This window comes from Pseudophryne corroboree, chromosome 3, assembly GCF_028390025.1.
Source record: "Pseudophryne corroboree isolate aPseCor3 chromosome 3, aPseCor3.hap2, whole genome shotgun sequence".
Classification (NCBI taxonomy): Eukaryota; Metazoa; Chordata; class Amphibia; order Anura; family Myobatrachidae; genus Pseudophryne; species Pseudophryne corroboree.
This window is the reverse complement of record NC_086446.1, coordinates 4,916,561-4,941,368: the sequence shown is the minus strand read 5'-3', so window position 1 is coordinate 4,941,368 and position 24,808 is coordinate 4,916,561. Positions and strand designations below refer to the sequence as shown.

Genomic DNA, 24,808 nt, shown 5'->3' with positions numbered 1-24,808 from the left:
TAGGGGTGGTCATCAACATAATCCAAAATCATCTATGGTTTATGACTGATGTCTAATACTTTCACTATCGATCGGTATAGCCAGATTAAGGAGGGGGGATGCAGGGCATACTGTACTACGGGCCCCCCTTTGTCAGAAGGTCCCACATCCAGAGCACACTGACATCACTAGCTTTCCCTCTTAAGCGGCAGCAGAACCAGCAGCCAGAATGTGAGCAGGACATTATGCAGTGCAGGCAGAGGTACAGGAGTATCATGTTTCATGAGATACCGACGAAGCTTTCTGACCAGAGGAGAGAGAGCCTGTGATCTACTGAAAATTTGAAGTTTTGCAATGCCAAGAACCACCTCATTATTCTCCCATTGCTCTCTTTATTCTCAGACATTCATTTCAATGGGGCATGATCGGTGATCAACCTGAATTTTCTTCCCAGCAAGCAACATAGTAACATAGTTGGTGAGGTTGAAAAAAGACCAGTAGTCCATCGAGATCAACCTGAATTATATTGCACTTCCTAAGCTATTTAGGTTAAAGGCTATATCCTCGAATATCTTTTTCCATTAGAAATTTATCTAACTCATTTTTAAACGCATTGACTGATTCCGCCATTACAACCTTCTCTGGCAGTGTAGTCCATATTCGTATTGCCCTTACAGTGAAGAATCCCTTCCTGCACTGAGTACGAAATTTCCTCTCCGCAAGCCTTAGTGGGTGTCCACGCGTTTTATGTAGAGGTCTCTTACTAAACAACTCACATGATAACTCCGCATATGGCCCCTTTATATATCTGTAAATATTAATCATATCTCCTCTTAATCGTCTCATTTCTAGTGTAAACATGTGTAACCTAGAAAGCCTCTCCTCATAGTCCAGTCTCCAACCCCTTAATCACTTCGGTAGCTCACCTCTGAACCTTTTCAAGTTCTAATATGTCTCTTTTCTAGTGTGGTGCCCAGAACTGTACACAATACTCTAGATGCGGCCGTACCAATGATTTGTACAGTGGCAGGATTACGCTCTCATCCATTGTCTCCATTCCCCTTTTAATGCATGCTGACCTTATTTGTCTTTGTTGCTGCACTTTGACATTGTGTGTTGCTGCTACTATCAATGAGCACCCCCAAATCCTTTTCTAATACAGGTTCCCCTATATTTTTCCCATTTAATTGGTAGGTTTCATGTTTATTTTTAGTGCATAACTTTACATTTTTCCACATTAAACATCATACACCATTTCATTGCCCAAACTTCCAGGTTAAATAAATCACTCCGAAGAGACTCCACATCTGACTTGATTACCCTACATATTTTAGTATGGTCTCCAAAGATTGACACTGTACTTTCTAATCCTTCTAGATCATTTATAAATATATTAAACAATAATGGCCCCAGCACAGAACCCTGCGGTATTCCACTGGTTACGTTAGCCCAGGTGGAAAACATCTTATTAACCACCACTCGATGTTCCCTGTTATCAATCCAATTACTCACCCATGTACAATTAGTGTCTCCTATACCAAGCTCCCTTAATTTGAAAATCAAACTCCTGTGAGGCACTGTGTCGGAAGCTTTTGTAAAAATAGGATTTTAAATACCTACCGGCAAATCCTTCTCTATGAGTCCGTAGAGGATGTTGGGCACTCTCAAAAGACCATGGGGGTATAGATAGGATCCGCAGGAGACATGGGCACTTTAAGACTTTCAAAGGGGCGTGACCTGGCTCCTCCCTCTATATCCCTCCCCAGACTCAGTTTGGAACTGTGCCCGGGGAGACGGACATTACGAGGAAAGGACTTAACAAACAAGGTGAGCCAACACCGGCTCACGCCATAAGCATGCCGTATAACATGGCAGATAACTGAACACATGTCAACGGACATGGACAAAACCTCAGCAAAACTGCAGATACAGTACACACTGGGACGGGCGTCCAACATCCTCTATGGACTCATAGAAAAGGATTTACCGGTAGGTATTTAAAATCCTATTTTCTATTTCGTCCTAGAGGATGTTGGGCACTCTCAAAAGACCATGGAGTTTATACCAAAGCTCAATAGTGGGCGGGAGAGTGAGGATGACTTTGCAGCACCGATTGACCAAATTTAAGGTCTTCATCGGCCAAGGTATCAAACTTGTAGAATTTTGCAAACGTGTTCGACCCCGACCAAGTAGCAGCTTGGCAAAGTTGCAATGCCGAGACACCCCAGGCAGCCGCCCATGATGAACCCACCTTCCTAGTGGAATGGGCCTTCACCGATTTCGGCAATGGCAAGCCTGCCATGGAATGAGCCTGCTGAATCGTCTGACATATCCAGTGGGCAATGGTCTGCTTGGAAGCAGGAACCCCAATCTTATTGGGAGCATACAAAATAAACAGAGACTCTGTTTTCCTCAATGGAGCCGTCCTGGCTACATAAATCTTTAAAGCTCTGACCACATCCAGAGACTTATTCTGAGCCAAAGCCCAGTAGCCACTGGCACCACAATAGGTTGGTTGATATGAAAAGAGGAAACCACCTTCGGCAGAAATTGTTGCCGAGTTCGCAACTCTGCTCTATCTTCATGGAAAATTAAATAAGGGCTCATGTGAGACAAGGCCATCAATTCAGACACCCACCTTGCGGATGCCAACGCCAACAAAATGACAACTTTCCAAGTGAGGAATTTTAACTCCACTTTACGCAAAGGTTCAAACCAATGTGACTAAAGGAACGATAATACGATGTTAAGGTCCCAAGGTGCCACAAAAGGAGGTTGGATTTGCAAAACACCCCTTTCACAAAGGTCTGCACTTCAGGAAGTGAGGCTAATTGCTTCTGAAAGAAAATGGACAAAGCAGAAATCTGCACTTTAATGGAGCCTAATTTAAGGCCCTCATCCACTCCATTCTGTAGAAAATGGAGAAAACGTCCAAGGTCAAATTTCTCCACTGGAGCTTTCTTGGACTCGCACCAGGAAATATATTTCCTCCAAATACGGTGATAGTGCTTTGACGTCACAGCCTTCCTGGCAAGAATAAGAGTAGGTATGACTTCACTGGGAATACCCTTCCGGCCTAAAATCTGGCGTTCAACCGCCATGCCGTCAAACGTAGCCGCTGTAAGTCTTGGTGGACGAATGGCCCCTGCCGCAGCAGGTCCTCACGAAGAGGAAGAGGCCAGGGATCGTTGACTAGTAACATCTGAAGATCCGGGTACCACGTTCTCCTTGGCCAATCTGGGACTACAAGGAGCGCTGGAATGTTTGTTCTTTTTAGAAGTCTCAACACCTTTGGGATGAGAGGAAGCGGAGGGAAAATGTACACCGACGGAAACACCCAGGGTGTTGTCAGCGCATCCACTGCCTCCGCCTGAGGGTCCCTGGACCTGGAACAATACCTCAGAAGTTTTCTATTGAGGCGAGATGCCATCATGTCTATATGGGGAACCCCCCATCGAACTGTTATCAGTGCGAAGACCTCCTGATGGAGGCTCCACTCTCCTGGATGAAGGTCGTGTCTGCTGAGGAAGTCTGCTTCCCAGTTGTCCGCTCCCGGAATGAATATTGCCGACAGAGCGCTTGTATGTTTTTCCGCCCAACGAAGAATTTTCGTGGCTTCTGCCATTGCTGCTCTTCTTCTCGTGCCGCCTTGGTGGTTGATGTAAGCCACTGCCGTGACATTGTCTGATTGGATCAGAACCGGCAGGTTCCGAAGATGTTCCGCTTGTAGGAGGCCGTTGTAAATGGCTCTCAGTTCCAGAACGTTTATGTGAAGATGCGTTTCTGAACTTGACCATCTTCCTTGGAAGCTCACCCCCAGAGTGACTGCCCCCCAACCTCGGAGACTTGCATCCGTGGTTACTAGGATCCAGTCCTGGATCCCGAACCGGCATCTCGCAAGGAGGTGAGAACTGTGGAGCCACCACAGAAGTGAGATTCTGGTGTTGGGAGAGAATTATCCTCCGGTGCATATGAAGGTGGGATCCGGACCATTTGTCCAACAGGTCCCACTGAAACACTCTGGCATGGAACCTCACAAACTGGAGGGCCTCGTATGCCGCCACCATTTTTCCCAGCAATTGAATGCATTGATGAATGTAGACCGTTTTCAGTTTTAGCAAGAGTTTTACCAGACTCTGAATTTCCAGAGCTTTCTCCATGGGGAGGAACACTCTCTGTTGGACCGTGTCCAGTATCATGCCCAAAAACGCCAACCGGGTTGTCGGGATTAACTGTGATTTCGGCAAGTTCAGGAGCCAGCCGTGCTGTTGTAGAATTGACAGGGATAGTGCAATGTCCTGCAACAACTTGTCCTTGGACCTCGCCTTTATCAGGAGATCGTCCAAGTACAGGATAGTTGTAACCTCTTTTTTTTTTTTTTTTACTTGTGTAATTTTTTATTAGAGTTTTGCACAGGGACAAGGTAAAAAGAAAAAAAAAAACAACAACATTAAATGCAGAACAAACCAGAACAACAATCAAAACAGAGGGAGAAAGAAAGAGAAGAGAAAGAAAAAAAAAAAAAAAAAAACACACATTGCAGAAAAAATACAGTAATTAATACCATCTGTGTCACAGTGTCACATGGAATAAGCGTCACGGCAACATTGTAAATTCAAATACGAAGCCTCAATCAGTCAGAGAATATTGCTCCAGTTGTAGCCAGACGGGAGGTATTCCACCTATCCCACTTGCTAAAGTAATGGGGTAGGGTCCCTCTAGATCTATGTGTAAACCTCTCGTGTCCTGACACCTCATTTACTAGGGCTCGCCAGTTGTACACACTGGGGGAAGAGGTAGCAAACCAGTTACGCGCTATAATCACCTTAGCTAAGGTAGTCAGGCAAAGAACATATTTGTATAGTGCAGGGCAGTAGGATTCCTCTAAGTCTAGCGCAAACATACATATAGTAGGAGAGAGGGGGGGGGAGCGTAGGTTCAGTGAGCAGAACGTCCGCCCAAACTGCTGCCCAAAAGGCATACACAGTGGGGCACAGCCATAATAGGTGCCAAAAAGTAGATTCAGGGGCACCACATCTGGGGCAGGTACTATCAGGCCGTAGGCCTGCTTTATACAGAGAAACTGGAGTTCTGTATGTCCTATGTAGAACATAAAAATAAACCTGCTGATATTTGATACACTGAGTGGAGTATTTAAGTGAGCTCAACACCTGTAGCCATTGGTCATCTGCAATTGGGCCAATGTCTTGTTCCCATTTGAGTTTAAGTTGATCAAATATATTCGGACAGATGTGTGCATTCAGACTACTATATAGAATGGAAACTTGGTGTCTTGCACCTAAATTCCTAACCATATCTTTAATCGGGGAGTCAGAAATGGGCGGGGGTGAGGCCCCAAACTGTGCCTGCACCACGTGGCGGAGCTGTAGATAGCGATAAAAGGATCTATTGGATATTTCAAGCTCCTCCTTCAGTTGTGCGAAAGACTTGAGAACACCGTTATCAAATAGTTGCAAGACTGTGGTGAGGCCTGCCCCAATCCATATGTTGTCCTGTGAGAGTTGCAACAACTCCCTATATCTTGGATTGAACCAGAGTGGCGTGTCAGAGTCTGTGCCCTGCCATGAGTAATAGGAGTGAGCCTGACGCCACACAAGTAGCGATTGTCGTAGCAAAGGAGGAAGACCAGCAGTAGAAGAGGCAGAAAGAAGAAACTGGAGAGGGGAGAAATGAGACCCCACACACTCGGCAAAGAATCTCTCAAATGTGAGACTATCCCTGTTGAGAATCCAATTAGACAGGTGTGCAAGCTGAGCAGCTATATAATAAGCCCGGAGATTGGGAAAGCCCAAGCCTCCATCCGATTTAGCCTTAACCAGAGCTCTCAGGGCAACCCTAGGCGTTTTGTCGCCCCAAACAAAGGAGGAAAGTACACTATCAATATTAGTGAATATTTTCTTGGGGATATAAGTAGGAGAGTGCTGCAATAAATAAAGATACTTCGGTTGCATCACCATCTTAATAAGGTTAATGCGACCCGTGACAGTAAGGGGAAGCTTCTTCCATACATGAACCCGTCGCTTCAGATCCATCGTGACCTGGTCAATGTTTTGGTGTACAAAAGACTTAACATTAGGAATGATCCAGACACCAAGATACTGAAAGCGAAGGGTCCAGGCCAAGGAGGACACATCTGGCAACGGGTCAGGAAGAATACCAGAGATGGGAAAGACATTAGACTTATTCCAGTTGATAGTCAGGCCGGAGTAGAGACCAAATGTATCAACAATACCCAGAAGGGAGGTCAGGGAAGCATCAGGGTCTCTGAGGAACAAGAGCATGTCATCGGCATATAATGCAATGACATCCTCATGTCCGTCAATGGTGATGCCCCTAACATCAGGGGACGCTCTGATGAAACATGCCAATGGCTCTACAGCCAGGGCAAAAAGGGCAGGGGAGAGTGGGCAGCCCTGTCTGGTACCACGGGACAAGGCAAACGGGGAGGTCACATAGCCATTGACAGATATCCGAGCCACGGGGGAGGAATAGAGTAATTGTACCCAGCGTATGAATTTGGGGCCAAAAGCAAACCGTCTAAGTACTTCCCACAAATACACCCACTCCACAGAGTCGAAGGCCTTGGCAGCATCCAAGGAAACTACCACAGCCTCCGACTCGGGGCGGTCCCCCATCTGCAGGTGACAGAACAGTCGCCTCAAATTTTGGAGGGTGGACTTGCCTGGCATAAATCCTGTCTGATCATCATGTATGATCGAAGTGATAACACTATTGAGTCTAAGTGCCAGAATTTTGGCCAAAATTTTGACATCAGTAGGTAGCAATGAGATCGGGCGGTAGGATTCCGGGGCCGTAGGGTCTTTACCCGGTTTAAGGATCACCACGATAATAGCTTCAGACATAGAGGGAGGTAGACGAGCGCCCTCCAGCAATGTATTAAAGAGAGTCAAAAGATAGGGGACAAAGTATGCACGATATTGTTTATAAACTTCAACCGGTATACCGTCGCTACCCGGGGCCTTTTTGTTAGGGAAGGAGGCAATAGCAGCCTCAACTTCCTCTGGGGTAATATTAGCATCCAAAATATCTACAGATTGTTGAGATAGTTGTGGCAGGGTAATGTCTGAAAGATATTGCTGTAGTTGAGTGGGGGTATAGGCGACTCTAGAGGCATATAGCGAGGAATAAAAGGACTGGAAGACCTGGGCTATTTCAGGAGTGGCATATACCATTTCGCCCTGAGTATCACAGATCTGCTGAATGGAACCCCCCGTTCTCTCTCCCCTAGCCAGAAATGCCAAGTAACTACCCCCCGTGTCCGATTGTGAATACAGGGCGTGCTGGGAGAAAAGTAATTTGCGCTTTGATTTATCAAGCAAGTGGTCAGACCAGGCTTTCCTGGCCAAATCCCAACTTGCCCGATCATCAAGGGTCCTAGTAGTGAGGTAAGTAGATTCGGATTGGGAACAGGCAAGCTCCAGGCGCATCTCCTCTTCTCTACTAGATTTCTTGACATTAGCTATTTGTCGTATGAAGGAGCCCCTTAGTGAAGCTTTAAATGCGTCATGTTTAACCAGTGGATCAGAACAGGACGCATTATGAACCCCAAAATCACTCCATTCGTTAAGCAAGGCCTCGTGGTCAGTTAGCAAGGTCAACCAGAAGGGATTCAACTTCCAGAGCTTAGCCCCACGGGGAGGAACAGAATCCAGGACCACCAGCACAGGTGAGTGATCCGAGATTCCTCTCTGAAGGTACTGGGCATCCAGTATTCTAGCAGTGAGATCAGGGGAGACGAGGGCCAAGTCTATTCTCGAAAACGAGTGAAAGCTGGCCGAGTGGCAGGAGTATTGGAGTTGATTAGGGTGTCTCAACCTCCAAATATCCAGGAGTCCAAGCTCGGAAATCAACCTTGCGAACGGAGTGGGGGACGGGGAGGCAGAGGGTAGGGAAGGGGGAAGCTCAGTCCATCTATCTAAGACTTTATCCAAAACATTATTGAAGTCACCGATGCAAAGGACCGGAGCCGAGGGAGAAGTAGCAAGAAACGACATCGCCCGCCTGAGTACCTCATTATTGTAGGGGGGAGGGACGTAGACAGCAAGTATGTGTAAAAGTGTACGGTTAACATAGGCCCTAAGAAATACATATCTGCCATATTGGTCAATTTGGCTATGAACCAAGTGGAAATTAACCGACTTCCGCACCAAAACTGAAACCCCCCTGGAGTTAGCAGAGAAGGTGGAGTGATAGGAGAGACCCACCCAGGGCTTCCTGAGAGCCAAGGTTTTAGTACCAACTAGATGCGTTTCGGAAAGGCATATGATATCTGCCCTATATTTTCTCACCTGAGACAAAACCAGCGCCCGCTTAATGCGGTCATTCAGGCCCCTCACATTCCAGCCGAGTATGCGGAGCCCATCAACCCCTGCAGCCATAGATACAAAAGAGAAAGGACAGGAGGAGAAAAAGGGCAAGGGGCAAATGCGGAGAGGGAGGGGAAGAAGAAAATCCAAGGCAAGCAAGGCGCGCAAAAGAGAGGAACCCATAACATAGAGGGGAGAGAAGCAAAGGGATCACTACGACCCCCCGCCAGCACACAGGCGGAGCATACGGAGAGCAGAAGGCATACATAAACGAAATCATGGACACATTACAGTTCGAGGAAAAAAAATAGCACAGTGACACATAAGACAATACATGTACAAAAAAAAGAACAAACCCAGAACAACCCAAACCCCCCCCTCCCTGCATATCCATCCCAAACTAGACACGCCTGGATCCCAGAAAAACCGTTAACTGAACTAAGGCTGAGAACCTATAACAACCCTAGGGAGTAGAGACAACTAATGCCTCTACAAAAAGGCTATATCCTAGCATTCAGCTCCTAGAAATAAAGATCATTCCCGCTATAGGACTAGAAGGAGTACAGAACCCAGCAGTCAATGCGTCCTCTGAGGGAGAACCAGTCCCTAAATAGGGGGCCTGGGTCTGCGCTCAAGCCAGGCCTCCGCCTCTTGAGGGGTATTGAAGAAGTGTGTGGAGCCATCATACACCACCCTCAACCGTGCCGGAAATAACATGGCATATTGAATTTGATGATCACGAAGCTTTCTCTTGACCTGTAGGAACTGCGTACGCGACTTCTGGACTTCCACGGCAAAATCTGGGTAGACAGCAATATCATGGTTGTCAAATTTCAAAGGACCCTGTGTACGGGCCAGCCGTAGGACTGCATCCCGGTCCCTGTAATGTAGAAAACGGGCTATGAAAGTGCGTGCAGGTGCGCCCGGGGGAGGAGCCCTGGCAGGCAATCGATGGGCCCTCTCCACAGAGAACTGAGGACCAAAGTCATCGCGTTGAAATAGACGGAGAAGCCATGTTTCAAGGAAGGATTCTGGGGAGGAGCCCTCCACTCTCTCCGGGAGGCCCACAAAGCGAACGTTATTACGACGCAGTCTTCCTTCAATATCGGAGAGCTTCGCCTTAACTGCCGACATCTGAGTTGTGAGGCTGGAAACTGTGTCTTTGAGAGGATTGGTGACGTCTTCTAGGTCGGAGATACGGTGTTCCGCCTCCCCCACCCGTTCACGAATCTTTTGCATGTCATGCCTGATTAAAGTGATATCCACCTGTACTTGGCCAATTTTATCCATGACTCTGTGCTCGGATGTGGATATGGCTAAGAGAATTTGCTGCGTCGACTGAGACGTGTCGTCTTCCCGAGGTGGTGATTCCGAAGGGGAAGAGGGGGATGGGGGAGCAGCAGCCCTGGTGGGTTGGGAGGAGGATTGAGAGCCTCTAGCATATTTTTCAAGTTTAGCAGCAGCGGTAGCAGCAGCAGCACTGCCCCCACGCACCATGATGGGAGACGGGCAGATTCAATGATATAGAATAAACAGTACGTGCTCACCACAGGTTGTAAAATCCCCAGGACTCCAGAGTCTCACGCAGTTGAATAAACCCAGGCAGGGGAAAGGAAATCTGTAATGTCAGCAGTCAGGCAGTATAATCAACAGCAGGCTTTTGAGTGGACCCCCTCAGAGAGTAGTGTAGATATGGAAACGTCACCCAGCAGTGTGGGTAGAGCAGGGTAGTTGTAGGTATCAAGGCAGCCCTGCAGGCAGAGTAATGCAGGCTGGGAGGCTCCGATCAGCAGCGCAGGAAGGCAGGGGATGTGAGGAGAGACGGCCCGTGTAGGCAGATGTACCCCCGCACCGCCAGCAGCTATCACCGCCACAGAGGGGCCTGCAGTCCGCCAAACGCAAGGTGAAAGGAGACAGGGGCACACAGCGATCTCCGGTTCAGCCGAAAACAGCAGATGGTGCGAGTGGAGGGAGCCCCGTCCCAGCGCGGCTCTGGACTCCGCCGCTGATTCCCAAGATGGCGCCGGGCGGAAGGAGTGATGCCGAGCGGTGTAGGCCGCGATGCGTCCAGCGGCTTCCCAGAGCAGAAACACCGTCCCACAGACCCCTCAATGTGAGCAGGGTCAAAAGCCACAACGTCTGAGCCGGGTTATTGGTAGCCACTAGCGGGGAAAGCAGGATATAAAAGGCAGGATATACGGAGCTCTAACTCCTAGCTTCCTACTCCATGCTCGGCCAAGCCACGCCCCCCATAGTTGTAACCTCTTGCTTGCACAGGAGAACCATCATTTCTACCATTACTTTGGTGAAAATCCTTGGAGCCGTGGATAGACCAAACGGCAACGTCTGAAACTGGTAGTGCGTATCCTGGATAGCAAACCTCAGGAAACTTTGGTGAGAAGGATAAATGGGGACATGAAGGTAGGCGTCCTTGATGTCCAATGAGACCATGAATTCCCCCTCCTCCAGACTGGAGATCACCGCTCTGAGAGACTCCATCTTGAATTTGAATTTCACCAGGAAGAAATTGAGAGATTTCAGGTTGAGGATTGGTCTTACCGAGCCATCCGGCTTCGGCACCACAAACAGGCTTGAATAAAACCCCTGCCCCTGCTGTGCCAGGGGTACCGGGACCACAACCTGATTTTGACGCAAGTTTTGTACTGCACCGCAGACCAGAGCCCTGTCCGGAAGCGAAGCTGGTAAGGCTGATCTGAAAAAACGGTGAGGGGGAACGTCTTGAAACTCCAGTTTGTACCCTTGGTACACAATACTCAATACCCAAGGGTCTAGACCCGAGCGAACCCAGACCTGACTGAAAGGCTTTAGGCGTGCCCCCACCGGTGCGGGCCCCTGTAAGGGAGACCTGGCGTCATGTAGTGGATTTGGCAGAAGCCGGGGAGGACTTCTGCTCCTGGGAACCCGAGGATGCGAGTACCCTCTTGCCTCTTCCTCTACCTCTGGTAGCTAGGAAGAAGTTTCCTCTGCCTCTTCTATACTTGTTGGGCCGAAAGGACTGCATTTTATAATGTGGCGGTTTCTTCTGTTGCGTAGGAACATAAGGTAAAAAGGACGACTTACCCGCGGTAGCTGCCGATACTAAATCAGTAAGACCGTCACCGAAAAGTTCACCTCCCTTAAAAGGAAGAGACTCCATATTTCTCTTGAAATCAGCATCAGCATTCCACTGGTGAGTCCAGAGCGCCCGCCTGGCCGCAACGGACATGGCATTCGCCTTAGCACCTAGCAGGCCAGCATCCCTTGCATCCTCTTTCAAGTATGCAGCTGCATCTCTGATTTAACCAAGCGTTACCTGGATGTTATCGCTATCCAGAGTATCCCAATCAGAAGACAAAGTGTCTGCCCACTTTTTAATAGCGCTACTTACCCACGCAGACGCAATAAGAGGCCTGAGCAGCGTCCCTGTATTAGTGAAAATAGCCTTTAGGGTAGCCTCCTGTTTACGGTCAGCCGGCTCCTTAAGGGCCGTCGATTGGGCTGCAGGGAGGGCTACCCGTTTTGACAAACACACCAGGGCTTTCTCTACTGTGGGGGGATTTTCCCATGTATCCCTATCAGACTCGGGAAGGGGGTACGCCACTCTGATCCTTTTAGGAATCAGATTTTTTTTTTATCAGGGCTGTTCCTAATGCTATCAAAGAGAGCGTTCAGTTCAAAACAAGGAGGACAGGTAACCAAGCGCTTCTTTTCCTTGTAAATAAGGGCCCTGGTTTCAGGTGTAATAGGGTCCTCAATAATATTCAAGATATGTTTGACAGCAACAATCATATGCTGAATACTCTTAGCCAATTTAGGGTCCAACCTAGAATCAGCATAATCGACATCGGCCTCCGAGTCCGTGTCGGTACCCGTGTCAACTAACTGGTCAAAACTATGCTTGTGCAACCCCGCAGGGTCTTGCATTTGTAATAAAGCGTCCTCCACTGATCTTTTCCATACCTGGGATTGAGATTCAGACTGATCAAATTTTTGATTTAATGACGTGACACTAGCATGCAAGGCATTCAATGTAGTTAACCAATCTGCAGTTGGCGGTGCCAACAGGGCCACCCCCAAAACATTCGGTGTCCCTGATATGTCGACTACCCAGAGACAGCACACACACCAAGCTTGTGAGGGAACACAAAGGGAACTAGCCAGCTCACATCCCAGCGCCAAATAAGCAGGTCTGACAACACTAATAAATGTCCCAGAGCTGCTGCGCTTTACTTATAATAAATAAATATGCCCCCTGCCGTTTTGAGCACCCTGGTACTTGCTGCGGGTGAGGAAGGACCAGCAACTTCACTGAGGAAAATGGCGCCAGTGAGCAGTGAGGAAGAAGCCCCGTCCCCAACATGGCACTGTCACAACTGAGGGCCTGAGCTGACGGAAGGCAGCCTCAGTTGTAGGGGCTGAGATGTACCGGAACCTGGGAGGTTGTATCAGACCCCTGGACATGTAAGTAACATGAAGAGAAACCGCCCGAAGGCGTGACCACGACAACTTGAGTAAAAGTCAATGATATTTATTTATGACAAACTCCATGCATCACAGTAGCAGTAAAAAGTAACATAAAAATCAGCAGAGAAATAATAATACAGTTCCTGGGTACTACAGGGTGGCAGGGGCCACAGAGCTCTGGTGGTATGAGACAGTTCTTATTATCTGCAAGTTGGAAAGTCCTTACCAGGCTCAACTGTAGCAATGAGGAAAGCCCAGGGTCGTACCAGCTGGTGTTCCAGGGAAAGCTGGACTGCTGTAGATAAAATGCTGCTGTGGGTACTGGTTAGAACCAGACAGGTGTTGGCACGCAGTGGATACTGTCTGGAACCAGTTAAATAATAAATAAAGCTTGAGAGCGATGCAATGTAGATGAAATGTAGAATTTGAGAGCGGAGAAATAATAATACCGGTGGAGAGTGGTAAACTGCAGAAAGGACACCGGCCCTTTAAGAGAAGCTGTACACTGCTGGAAGCTGAGCTGGAAGCAGGTGATGTTTGTAGCTGGAAACAGGTGAGTCCAGAATGGATCGGAGAGTCAGGCTACACCGCAGATGGAATGCTGGTGCGGGTCTCTATAGCAGAAGTCTGGAGACAGGAGCTGGAACCTGGAAGACATTCACAGAAGAGAGACAAACTGGAACTAGGTTTGACAACCAAAGCACTGACGCCTTCCTTGCTCAGGCACAGCTTACTTATACCTGCAGCAAGGAAGGGGTTGGCTAGGCAATTATGCAAATCAACAATACTGACAATGGATTGGTAGGAATGATCAGCTGACAGAATCCAAGATGGCTGCGCCCATGCAGACACTTGGAGGGAAGTTTGGATTGTAATCCATGTGGTCTGGAAAACAGTAATGGCGACGCCGGCCACCGGAGACAGGAGACGCCAGACTGACAGATGCACATCCGACCACGCGGACACAGCGGAGGCCGCGGCTGACGTAATCGCCACTCTGAATGCAGAAGCTCAGGGACGGCGGCGGAGGCCGCGGGAGACGCCATGCCAGATGTATAAGGCGTTACTGTGACTGCGTCCAGAGAGACAGGAGAGGATGCGGGAATGTGCACATCAGGATAACAGATGGGATCCGGTCCTGGGGCGCTGAGCCAGCCTTAGGAGGCATCTGATAGGTAAGAAATGGCGTCCAGATACCCGGATCGTGACAGGCACGCTTCGTCCCGCTTAATTTATCCTGGCGGGGGTATTGCGGACAGTGCCTGGGCACTGAATATCATTGCCAGACAGTTTATAGAGGTAACAAGCTCCCCAGGGCGCCCCCCCCCCCCCCTCCCAGCGCCCTGCACCCAGCGGTGTGACCTGAACGGGAGCCTGGCGCGCACTGAGCAAGCCGCTGTGCGGTACCTCTATATGCCATCTTTGTTGAAGAGAAGATGTCTTTTCCTCACATACTCACCTGTCTTCTGACTTCTGGCTTGAAGAGGAGGGACGGCAAGCTGTGGGAGGGAGCATCCAGGAGAGCCCGGCGTTCATCTCCCCTCAGGAGCTGAAGGCATCCTGTCAGCAGCAGCAGAGCCCTGAAACTCATTAGAAGTGGGTCTAGACTGCTCTCCCCTCTTTCCCACGAAGCAGGGAGTCTGTAGCCAGCAGATCTCCCCAAAATAAAAAACCTAACATTAAGTCTTTTCAGAGAAACTCTAAGAGCTCCCCGAGTGCCTCCATCTCACAGGGCACATTTTCTAAACTGAGTCTGGGGAGGGATATAGAGGGAGGAGCCAGGTCACGCCCCCTTTGAAAGTCTTAAAGTGCCCATGTCTCCTGCGGATCCCGTCTATACCCCCATGGTCTTTTGAGAGTGCCCAACATCCTCTAGGACGAAATAGAAATCCAGATAAAACACATCTACTGCGTTACTCTGGTGAAGGTTGTCGCTTACTTTTTCATAGAAGCTAATCAAATTAGTTTGGCATGACCTATTTCTCACAAAACCATGCTGGATCTTATTAATAGCCTGGAAGTTCTCCAAGTAGTCCCGTATGCTGTCCCTTAGTATACTTTCCAAGTTACCAAACTATTACATAGTTACATAGTTGATGAGGTTGAAAAAAGACAAATGTCCACCGAGTTTATCCTGTATTATTAAATTTGATATCATTTATATGTTGTATCCTTGGATATTTCTTTCAGTTAGGAATTTATCTAATCCATTTTTAAACTTCTTGATTGAGTCCACCATTACTACCTTCTCTGGCAGAGAATTCCAAATTCTTACTGCTCTTACTGTGAAGAACCCTTTCCTCCATTGTGTATGAATTTTTTTCTCTTGTCCTCATGTCCTGTGTAGCTTTTTTTGATAAACAGATCATCTGATAGATCCTTGTGTTGTCCCTTTATGTATTTATAAATAATAATGTCCCCTCTCAGCCGCCTCTTTTCCAATGTAAACATATAGTAACATAGTATCTAAGGTTGAAAAAAGACAATTTGTCCATCGAGTTCAACCTATTGGTGGTCTCCTATGCACTTTTCTTTCAGGACTAATTTTGCCTCATGCTGATGTCAGCTGTTTTGTTTTAAAGACAGCCGTTTTGTTTTAATAACTATAGTGCATGACTAAGCACCATAACCCTGAATATCCTTATCCATTAGGAATTTATCTAACCCATTCTTAAAGATGTTGACTGAGTCCGCCGTTACTATTTCTTCAGGCAGGGAATTCCAAACACGTAATGTCCTGACTGTGAAAAAACCCTTTTGCCGCATTGTGCGGAATCTTCTCTCTAACCTAAGCGAGTGCCCACGTGTGCTTTGAGTTGATCTTATAAAAAACAGGTCACACGTAACCTCTGTGTATTGTCCCCTTATATATTTATAGATGTTGATCATGTCCCCTCTTAGTCTCCTCTTTTCCAGTGTAAACATGCCTAGCCTTGCAAGCCTTTCCTCGTATTCCAGCGTCTCCATTCCCTTAATTAGTTTGGTCGCCCGCCTCTGAACCTTTTCAAGCTGCAGGATATCCTTTTTGAAGTATGGTGCCCAAAATTGTACACAGTATTCTAGATGTGGCCTCACTAGTGATTTATACAACGGGAGTATAATACTCTCGTCTCTTGCATCAATTCCCCGTTTTATGCATGCTAATATCTTATTAGCCTTCTTTGCTACAATCCTACTTTGGGTACTGCTACTTAGTTTGCTATCTATGTGAACACCTTAGTCTTTTTCCAGTACAGAATCCCCTAATATTACCCCATTTAGTATGTAGGTGTTATTTTTGTTCTTGCTACCATAGTGCATTACCTTACACTTGTCGGAATTGAATGTCATTCTCAATTTAGCTGCCCATGCGTCTATTTTCACTAGGTCGTTCTGAAGAGACTCGGCATCCCCCTCTGTATTTATAACCTTATACCATTTTGTATTGTCTGCAAAGATAGACACCATGCTTTCCAGACCTATTGTTAGGTCATTAATGAAAATGTTAAACAATAGTGGTCCAAGTACAGACCCTTGCGGCACACCACTCAGCACTTCAGTCCAATTTGAAAATTGATCCATTGACCACAACACGCTGCTCCCTATTATCTAACCAATTTCTGACCCAAGTGCATATTGTGCTCCCTAGCCCTATTCCTTGTAGATTATAGCTAAGTCGCATGTGTGGTACTGTGTCAAAAGCTTTGGCAAAGTCTAAAAAGATTATATCCACCTCCTTACCCTGATCAAGGTTCGCGCTTACGGTTTCATAAAAGCCAAGTAAGTTGGTTTGACACGATCTATCCTTAACAAATCCATGTTGGTTCCCTTTAGTGATCTTATTGACATCAAGGAACTTCTGAATACTATCCCTTAGAATACCTTCCAATACTTTCCCCACTATAGATGTAAGATTAACTGGTCTATAATTACCCGGTTCGGCTTTACTTCCTTTTTTGAATATCGGCACCACCTCCGCTATATGCAAGTCCTTGGAAACCTTACCTGATATAGCTGAATCTTTGAAAATCTTGCTAGTTCAGAATGAAGCTCCATAAGAACCCTTGGGTGAATTCCATCGGGTCCAGGTAGGGAGGCCAATCCCGGGCCATTTTTTCAATCCCGGGATTCGGGACACTGACAGGCAGGTGCCACTCTGGACTTCCCCCCTCCACGGCATTATAGTGTTCTCTCACCTCCCCTGTCCTGGATATAGACTGCTCACCTGGGCGGCCCAGGTCAGCAGTCTATATCCAGGACAGGGGAGGTGAGAGAACACTATAATGCCGTGGAGGGGAGGGGGGGGACTCCAGAGTGGCACCTGCCTGTCAGTGTCTGCGCACACCTATGGGGGTAGGTAGCAGTGCGGGAGGGTGGGTGTAGGTAGTGGTGCGGGAGGGAGGGTGTAGGTAGCGGCGGGAGGGTTGGTAGCAGCGCGGGAGGGTGTAAGTAATAACACTTACTATTAGGCGGGCGGTCGCGGCAGCCATGGACACACTGAACACAGCGGCATTTAAAATGACGCGCCGGCCGCCAGCCAACCAGAGCTGGTGGACCGGCAGCCAATCAGGGAAGCTGCCGCAGCAGTCGCTCCTGATTGGCTGCTGCTTCCCTGATTGGCTGCCGGTCCGCCAGCTGATTGGCTGGCGGCCGGCGCTACAATTGAAGTGCCTCCGCGTTCAGCTTGTCCATGGCTGCCGCCCGCCTAATAGTGTTATTACTTACACCCACCCTCCCGCCCCGCTACCAACCCTCCCGCACATGCGCACTGTAATCCCTTGAATCCCCGGATTGGAGGCTCCAATCCCAGGATTCAAATCCCGGCATTTTTGGGCCCAAATCCCGAGATCCCACCGATCCCGATCACGGGATTGGCCTCCCTAGGTCCAGGTGACTTATTAATCTTTACATTTTTTAATCGGTCTTTCCTCATAATTTAGTGCCTCTAACTACTAAACCAGTTTGGTGGCTCGCCTCTAAACCCTTTCAAGTTCTAAGCTATCTTTTTTATAGTGAGGTGCCCAGAACTGTACAAAATATTGCAGGTGTGGCCGTACCAATGATTTATACAGTGGCAGGATCATTCTCTCATCCCTTGTCTCCATTCCCCGTTTTATGCATGCTAACACCTTATTTGCTTTTATTGCTGCATTTTGACATTGCGTACTGCTACTAAGTCTATTATCGATGAGCACACCCAAATCCTTTTCAACTACAGTTAACCCTACATTTTCCATTTAGTTTATAGGCTGCCCGATTGTTTAGTCCCAAAGTGCATAACTCTACATTTGTCTATAATGAACCTCATTCTCCATTTGTCTGCCCAGACCTCCAGTCTAGATAAATCATTCCGTATTGATGTCAGACTAACCGGCCTATAGTTACCAGGATAAAGTTTAATACCCTTTTTAAATATTGGGACTACATCCGCTACACACCAGTCCTTTGGTACCATGTCTGATCTAAGTAACTCAGTGAAAATCAGATACAGTGGCCTTGCTATTTCAGCATTTAGCTCCATCAGAATCCTAGGATGTAGGCAATCTGGACCAGGAGATTTATTAGTCTTAATTTTTTTTAATCACTCATGGACTACTTCCTCAGACAGATAAGTATTAAGCAATGGGCCTTTATCAGTACTATTGTTATTGTTACTCACTAATCCCACCATCTGGTCCTCTCTAGTAAACACTGATGAGAAAAATGTGTTCAATATTTCAGCTTTTTCTTTGGCGTCATTTATCAGGAATCCCAGTTCGTTTTTTAATGGTCCTATATTCTTTTTTTTTTAGCCTCTTACCAGTTATGTACTTTAAGATTTTTTTAGGGTTAGTTTTACTCTCCTTAGCGATTTGCTTTTTGTTTTCTATTTTAGCTGCTCTGATTTCCTTTTTGTATTTTTTGTTACATTCCTTGTAGTACTGCCTTCCCATCTGATTTGAAAGCTTTGAATGCTCGCCTTTTTATCCATTTCTTCCTTTACCTTTTTGCTTAACCACATTGGTTTGAATTTAGGGCCTAATTCAGACCTGATCGCAGCAGCAAATTTGTTAGCAAATGGGCAAAACCATGAGCACTGCGGGGGGGGGGGCATATATAACATATACGGAGAGTCAGATTTGGGTGGGGTGTGTTCAAACTGAAATCTAAATTGCAGTGTAAAAATAAAGCAGAAAATATTCACCCTTCACAGGAACAATATAACCCACCCAAATCTAACTCTCTCTGCAAATCTTATATCTGCCCCAAAAGTTTGCTTCTGCGATCAGGTCTGAATTAGGCCCTAAATACTCATTGTTACTGTCCAAGGGTTTGCACTTATGGGTATATTTGTCTAGCATCGTTTTAAAAACATCCCACGTTTCGTCCATGTTTTTACCCTGAAACAAAGTTCCCAATCTATGTCCTTTAGTGCATGTTTCAGCATGTTAAAATTAGCTTTTTTAAAGTTGAGTCTTAGTTGTACCCTTAAGAGTGCTGCTTTTGAATACTAATGTCAAATGTGATTATATTATGATCACTGTTACCCAAGGTTTCGCCTACTGCGGTATTCGCTATTATCTCCACGTTGTTAGTACCAGGTCCAGTAGTTCCAACTCTGGTTCGTTCCTCGAATATTTGCGACAAGTAGTTATCCTTTAGCATATTTAAGACCCTTTTACTCCTAGCTGTATGACATGATTCACTGGCCCAATTTATGTCTGGATAAAGTCCCCAATGATTAGGACCTCCCCCAGCCCTGTAGCTTTCTTGATTTGCATTAAGAGTTGCACTTCCACAGTCACACTAATATCAGGCTAATAGTACCTGAGAGTTTCTAGTGTCCACTTTATATTGCCAATGTTTCTCAGCAGTGGCATAGTTTATCTCGTGTACATTTAACTTTCTGCTTAAGTAAATAATAGGAAGTTCTTCACCATATATTCCCTTTGAAAATCAGGCGTTATCAGAACTGGCTGGGTAGAAAATACTATCTTCAACTTCTGAAAAACCTTTTCTGCTCAGGTTTCCATTTAACCATAACTTTCTGTTTGCCCTTGGTAAGGTCTGATAGTGGTACTGCAATAGTGGTAAAATTGGGTATAAACCGTATATAATACCCTGTAATTCCTAAGAATGCTCTCACCTTATTCTTATTTAGGGTTTGTGGACAATTTTGCATTGCCTTAATTTTATTAAGTTGGGGCTTTATCAAACCTCTGCCATTGGTGTATCCAAGATACTTCCTTCATCCCTAGACATTTTTTTGGGTTGGCCGTCAATCATGACTTATGAATGGATGTCTAACACTGCTTGTACTCTAGGTAAGTGAGTGCCAATCAGAACTATATATGATTATATCATCCAGATAGGCAACAGCATAAAGTCTATGGGGCCTTAGAATTCTATCCATCATCCTCTGAAAGGTAGTGTGGTGCCCCATGTAACCCAAATGGCAACATCTTGAATTGGAACCCTTCTGGTACAGCAAAAGCTTTTTTCTTTGGCATTCTCAGTTAATGGTACTTGCGAATACCAAGGTTAAGTCTAAAGTGGTCAAGTACCTTGCTGTTCCTAACCTTTCAATAAGTTCATCCACATGAGGCACCGATACATTATTCAACAGAAATCATTGCAGAAGCGCAAACTCCCATATGGCTTTGGAATAAGCACAATTGAACTTGACCACTCCCTATGTGATTCTTCAGTTACCCCCAACTCCAACATTTTTGTTCATTTCTTTAGACAATGCATCCAGTTGGGCTTCTGGTATTCTAAGGGGGCTTTAGGTTATCCTTAAAACCTGGATCAGTGATTATGTAATGTGTAATGACTTGTTTTACCCAATATATCTGAGAACAAAATTCTAGTTCTTATGAGATTTTCTTTAGCCTCCTGCTGTTGGAATTCTGACAGAGATTTAGCTATTGTTACTTCAGGAACCAAAGCCTATGGGTTTATAGGAGGGACTGGGGTCACTGACATAGCTGCTCTATCCTTCCAAAGCTTTATAAGATTTACATGGTAAATCTGTTCTGGCTTCCCCCCCCCCTCCCCCCCAGGCTGGTACACTTTATAATTAATTTCCCCAACTTTTCTAGGATTTCAAAGGGTCATTGTCACTTAGCCAAAAGTTTACTTTCTAATGTGGGTACCAAAACAAGCAATCTGCCCCCGGGAGCAAAGACACATAGCAATTGTACACCCAATTGCTGTTCCTGTTCCAGGTGATCTCTGCAGCAATCCTATCCTGCATCTGAGACACTTGCTCAATAACAGTTTTATACAGACCGGATTATCTCTCCCATGTCTCTATGGCAATGTCCAGTAATCCCCTTGGGTGTCTCACGTACGATAAATCAAAAGGTGAAAACCTGTGGAGGATTGGGGAACCTCTCTTATGGCCAGCAATAAATAATTATCTCTTCTATCTTTATCCAGCACTTTCTTTAGCATGTGTTTTAAAGTTTTGTTAAATCTCTCCACTAACCCATCAGCCTGGGGGTGATACACGGAGGGTCTTATATGAGTCATTTTAAATAGGTGGCATTACTCTTTCTTGATTTTTGACATAAATGGGGTACCCTGATCAGTCAGGATTTCCTTAGGTATTCTCCATCTAAAGACATGTACTAGTTCTCTAGCAATGTCCTTTGTTGATGTACTGCACAATGGTATCACTTCCGGATATCTGGTAGTGTAATCCATTATCACTAAAATATATTGATGGCCCCTGGCAGATTTTACTAGAGGCCCAACCACATCCATAACTATTCTTTCAAACAAAACCTCAGTAATGGTTAATGGTACAAGCAGGCTTTTAAAATGCAGCCTTGGAGTATGACATTGACATTCAGGACTTAATACACAATATTCAGATACCTATTTATGGATCCGAGGCAAGAAAAAAACCTCTGTTAAAGTCTGTTTTTTCTCTACCCCTAGGTTACCTGTAGTTATGTAACCGTGAGCTAGGTGTAACACTGCCCTTTTATATCCCTTTGGGACTACCAATTGTTCCACAATAGCTTTCCCTTTCTTAGTCACTTGATACAAAAAATTCTGGCATACCACCATGTGAGGCTATGACAACTGTCAGGGTCTATGGGGTTTCCATCAATCACCTTTACATTTTCTGAAGCTTTTACCAGGGTAGGGTTATTTAACTGATATAAGGAAAAGATCTCTTTTCTGACTTCAAGATCAGGCAAATGATCAACTGTTTCCAAAATATTTCCTATCACAGTAGGAGTTAAATCATTCTGTACCCCACTATAAGCTCTCATCATTCTCTGGCTCCCCAATCATCCACTGCTGCTCTCATCATTCCCTGGCTCCCCAATCCACTGCTACTCTCATCATTTTCTGGCTCCCCAATCACCCACTGCTGCTCTCTTCATTCTCTGGCTCCTGTCATCCACTACTGCTTTCATCATTCCCTAGCGCCCCAATCATCCACTGCTGCTCTCATTATTCTCTAGCTCTCCAGTCATCCACTACTGCTCTCTTCATTCTCTGGTTCCTGTCATCCACTAATCTCATCATTCTCAGTCTCACCAATCACCCACTACTGCTCTCATCATTCTCTGGCTCCTGTCATCCACTACTGCTCTCATCATTCTCAGGCTTCCCAATCACCCACTACTGCTCTCATTATTCTCTGGTTCCCCAGTCATCCACTACTGCTCTCATTATTCTCTGGCTCTCCAGTCATCCACTACTGCTCTCATTATTCTCTGGCTCCCCAATCATCCACTACTGCTCTCATCATTCTCTGGCTCCACAATCATCCACTACTGCTTTCATCATCCTCTGGCTCCCCAATCATCCACTACTGCTCTCATCATCCTCTGGCTCCCCAACAATCCACTACTGCTCTCATTATTCTCTGGTTCCTGTCATACACTGATCTCATCATTCTCAGTCTCACCAATCACCCACTACTGCTCTCATCATTCTCTGGCTCCTGTCATCCACTACTGCTTTCATCATTCCCTAGCTCCCCAATCATCCACTGCTGCTCTCATTATTCTCTGGCTCTCCAGTCATCCACTACTGCCCTCTTCATTCTCTGGTTCCTGTCATCCACTGATCTCATCATTCTCAGTCTCACTAATCACCCACTACTGCTCTCATCATTCTCTGGCTCCTGTCATCCACTACTGCTCTCATCATTCTTAGGCTTCCCAATCACCCACTACTGCTCTCATTATTCTCTGGTTCCACAGTCATCCACTACTGCTCTCATTATTCTCTGGTTCCCCAATCATCCACTACTGCTCTCATCATTCTCTGGCTCCTCAATCATCCACTACTACTCTCATTATTCTCTGGCTCCCCAATCACCCACTACTGCTCTCATCATTCACTGGCTCCCCAATCATCCACTACAGCTATCATCATTCCCTGGTTCCTTAATCATCCACTGCTGTTCTCATCATTCTCTATCTGCCCAATCACCCACTACTATCATCATTCTGTGGCTCCCCAATCACCCACTACTGCTCTCATCATTCTCTGGCTTCCCAGTCATCCACTACTGCTCTCATCATTCCTCTGGCTCCTCACCCACTGCTGATCTCATCATTCTCTGGCTCCTGTCATCCACTACTGATCTTATCATTCTCTGGTTCCCCAGTCATCCACTACTGTTCTCATCATTCTCAGGCTCCCCAATCACCCACTACTGCTCTCTTCATTCTCTGGCTCCTGTCACCCACTACTGCTCTCTTCATTCTCTGGCTCCTGTCATCCACTACTGCTCTCATGATTATCTGGCTCCCCAGTCATCCACTACTGCTCTCATTATCCTCTGGTTCCCCAACAATCCATTACTGTTCTCATTATTCTCTGGCTCCCCAATCACCTACTACTGCTTACATCATTTTCTGGCTCCCCAATCATCCACTACAGCTCTCATCATTCCCTGGTTCTTTAATCATCCACTGCTGCACTCATCATTCTCTGGCTCTCCAATCATCCACTACAGCTCTCATCATTCCCTGGTTCCTCAATCATCCACTGCTGCTCTCATCATTCCCTGGCTCCCCAATCATCCACTACTGCTTTCATCATTCTCTGGCTTCCCAGTCATCCACTACTGCTCTCATCATTCTCTGGCTCCTGTCATCCACTACTGATCTTATCATTCTCTGTCTCCCCAATCATCCACTACTGCTCTCATCATCTTCTGGCTCCCCAATCATCCACTACTACTCTCATTATTCTCTGGCTCCCCAATCACCCACTACTGCTCTCATCATTCACTGGCTCCACAATCATCCACTACAGCTATCATCATTCCCTGGTTCCTTAATCATCCACTGCTGTTCTCATCATTCTCTATCTGCCCAATCACCCACTACTGCTATCATCATTCTCTGGCTCCCCAATCACCCACTACTGCTCTCATCATTCTCTGGCTTCCCAGTCATCCACTACTGCTCTCATCATTCCTCTGGCTCCTCACCCACTGCTGATCTCATCATTCTCTGGCTCCTGTCATCCACTACTGATCTTATCATTCTCTGGTTCCCCAGTCATCCACTACTGTTCTCATCATTCTCAGGCTCCCCAATCACCCACTACTGCTCTCTTCATTCTCTGGCTCCTGTCATCCACTACTGCTCTCATCATTATCTGGCTCCCCAGTCATCCACTACTGCTCTCATTATCCTCTGGTTCCCCAACAATCCATTACTGTTCTCATTATTCTCTGGCTCCCCAATCATCCACTACAGCTCTCATCATTCCCTGGTTCATTAATCATCCACTGCTGTTCTCATCATTCTCTGGCTCCCCAATCACCCACTACTGCTTTCATCATTATCTGGCTCCCCAGTCATCCACTACTGCTCTCATTATCCTCTGGTTCCCCAACAATCCATTACTGTTCTCATCATTCTCAGGCTCCCCAATCACCCACTACTGCTCTCTTCATTCTCTGGCTCCTGTCATCCACTACTGATCTTATCATTCTGTTTCCCCAATCATCCACTACTGCTCTCATCATCCTCTGGCTCCCCAATCATCCACTACTACTCTCATTATTCTCTGGC

General features: G+C 46.4%; 1 protein-coding gene across 1 annotated transcript in view; it reads right to left on the bottom strand.

Annotated features, from left to right (window-relative positions):
• Positions 1-24,808, bottom strand: part of LOC135054516 (gastrula zinc finger protein XlCGF26.1-like) — a 93,546-nt gene that overhangs the window by 21,759 nt on the left and 46,979 nt on the right. The window contains exon 7 of the mRNA XM_063957644.1: positions 14,632-14,640. Within this exon, the coding sequence (XP_063813714.1) occupies positions 14,632-14,640 (9 nt within the window). The remainder of the gene's footprint in view (positions 1-14,631; positions 14,641-24,808) is intronic.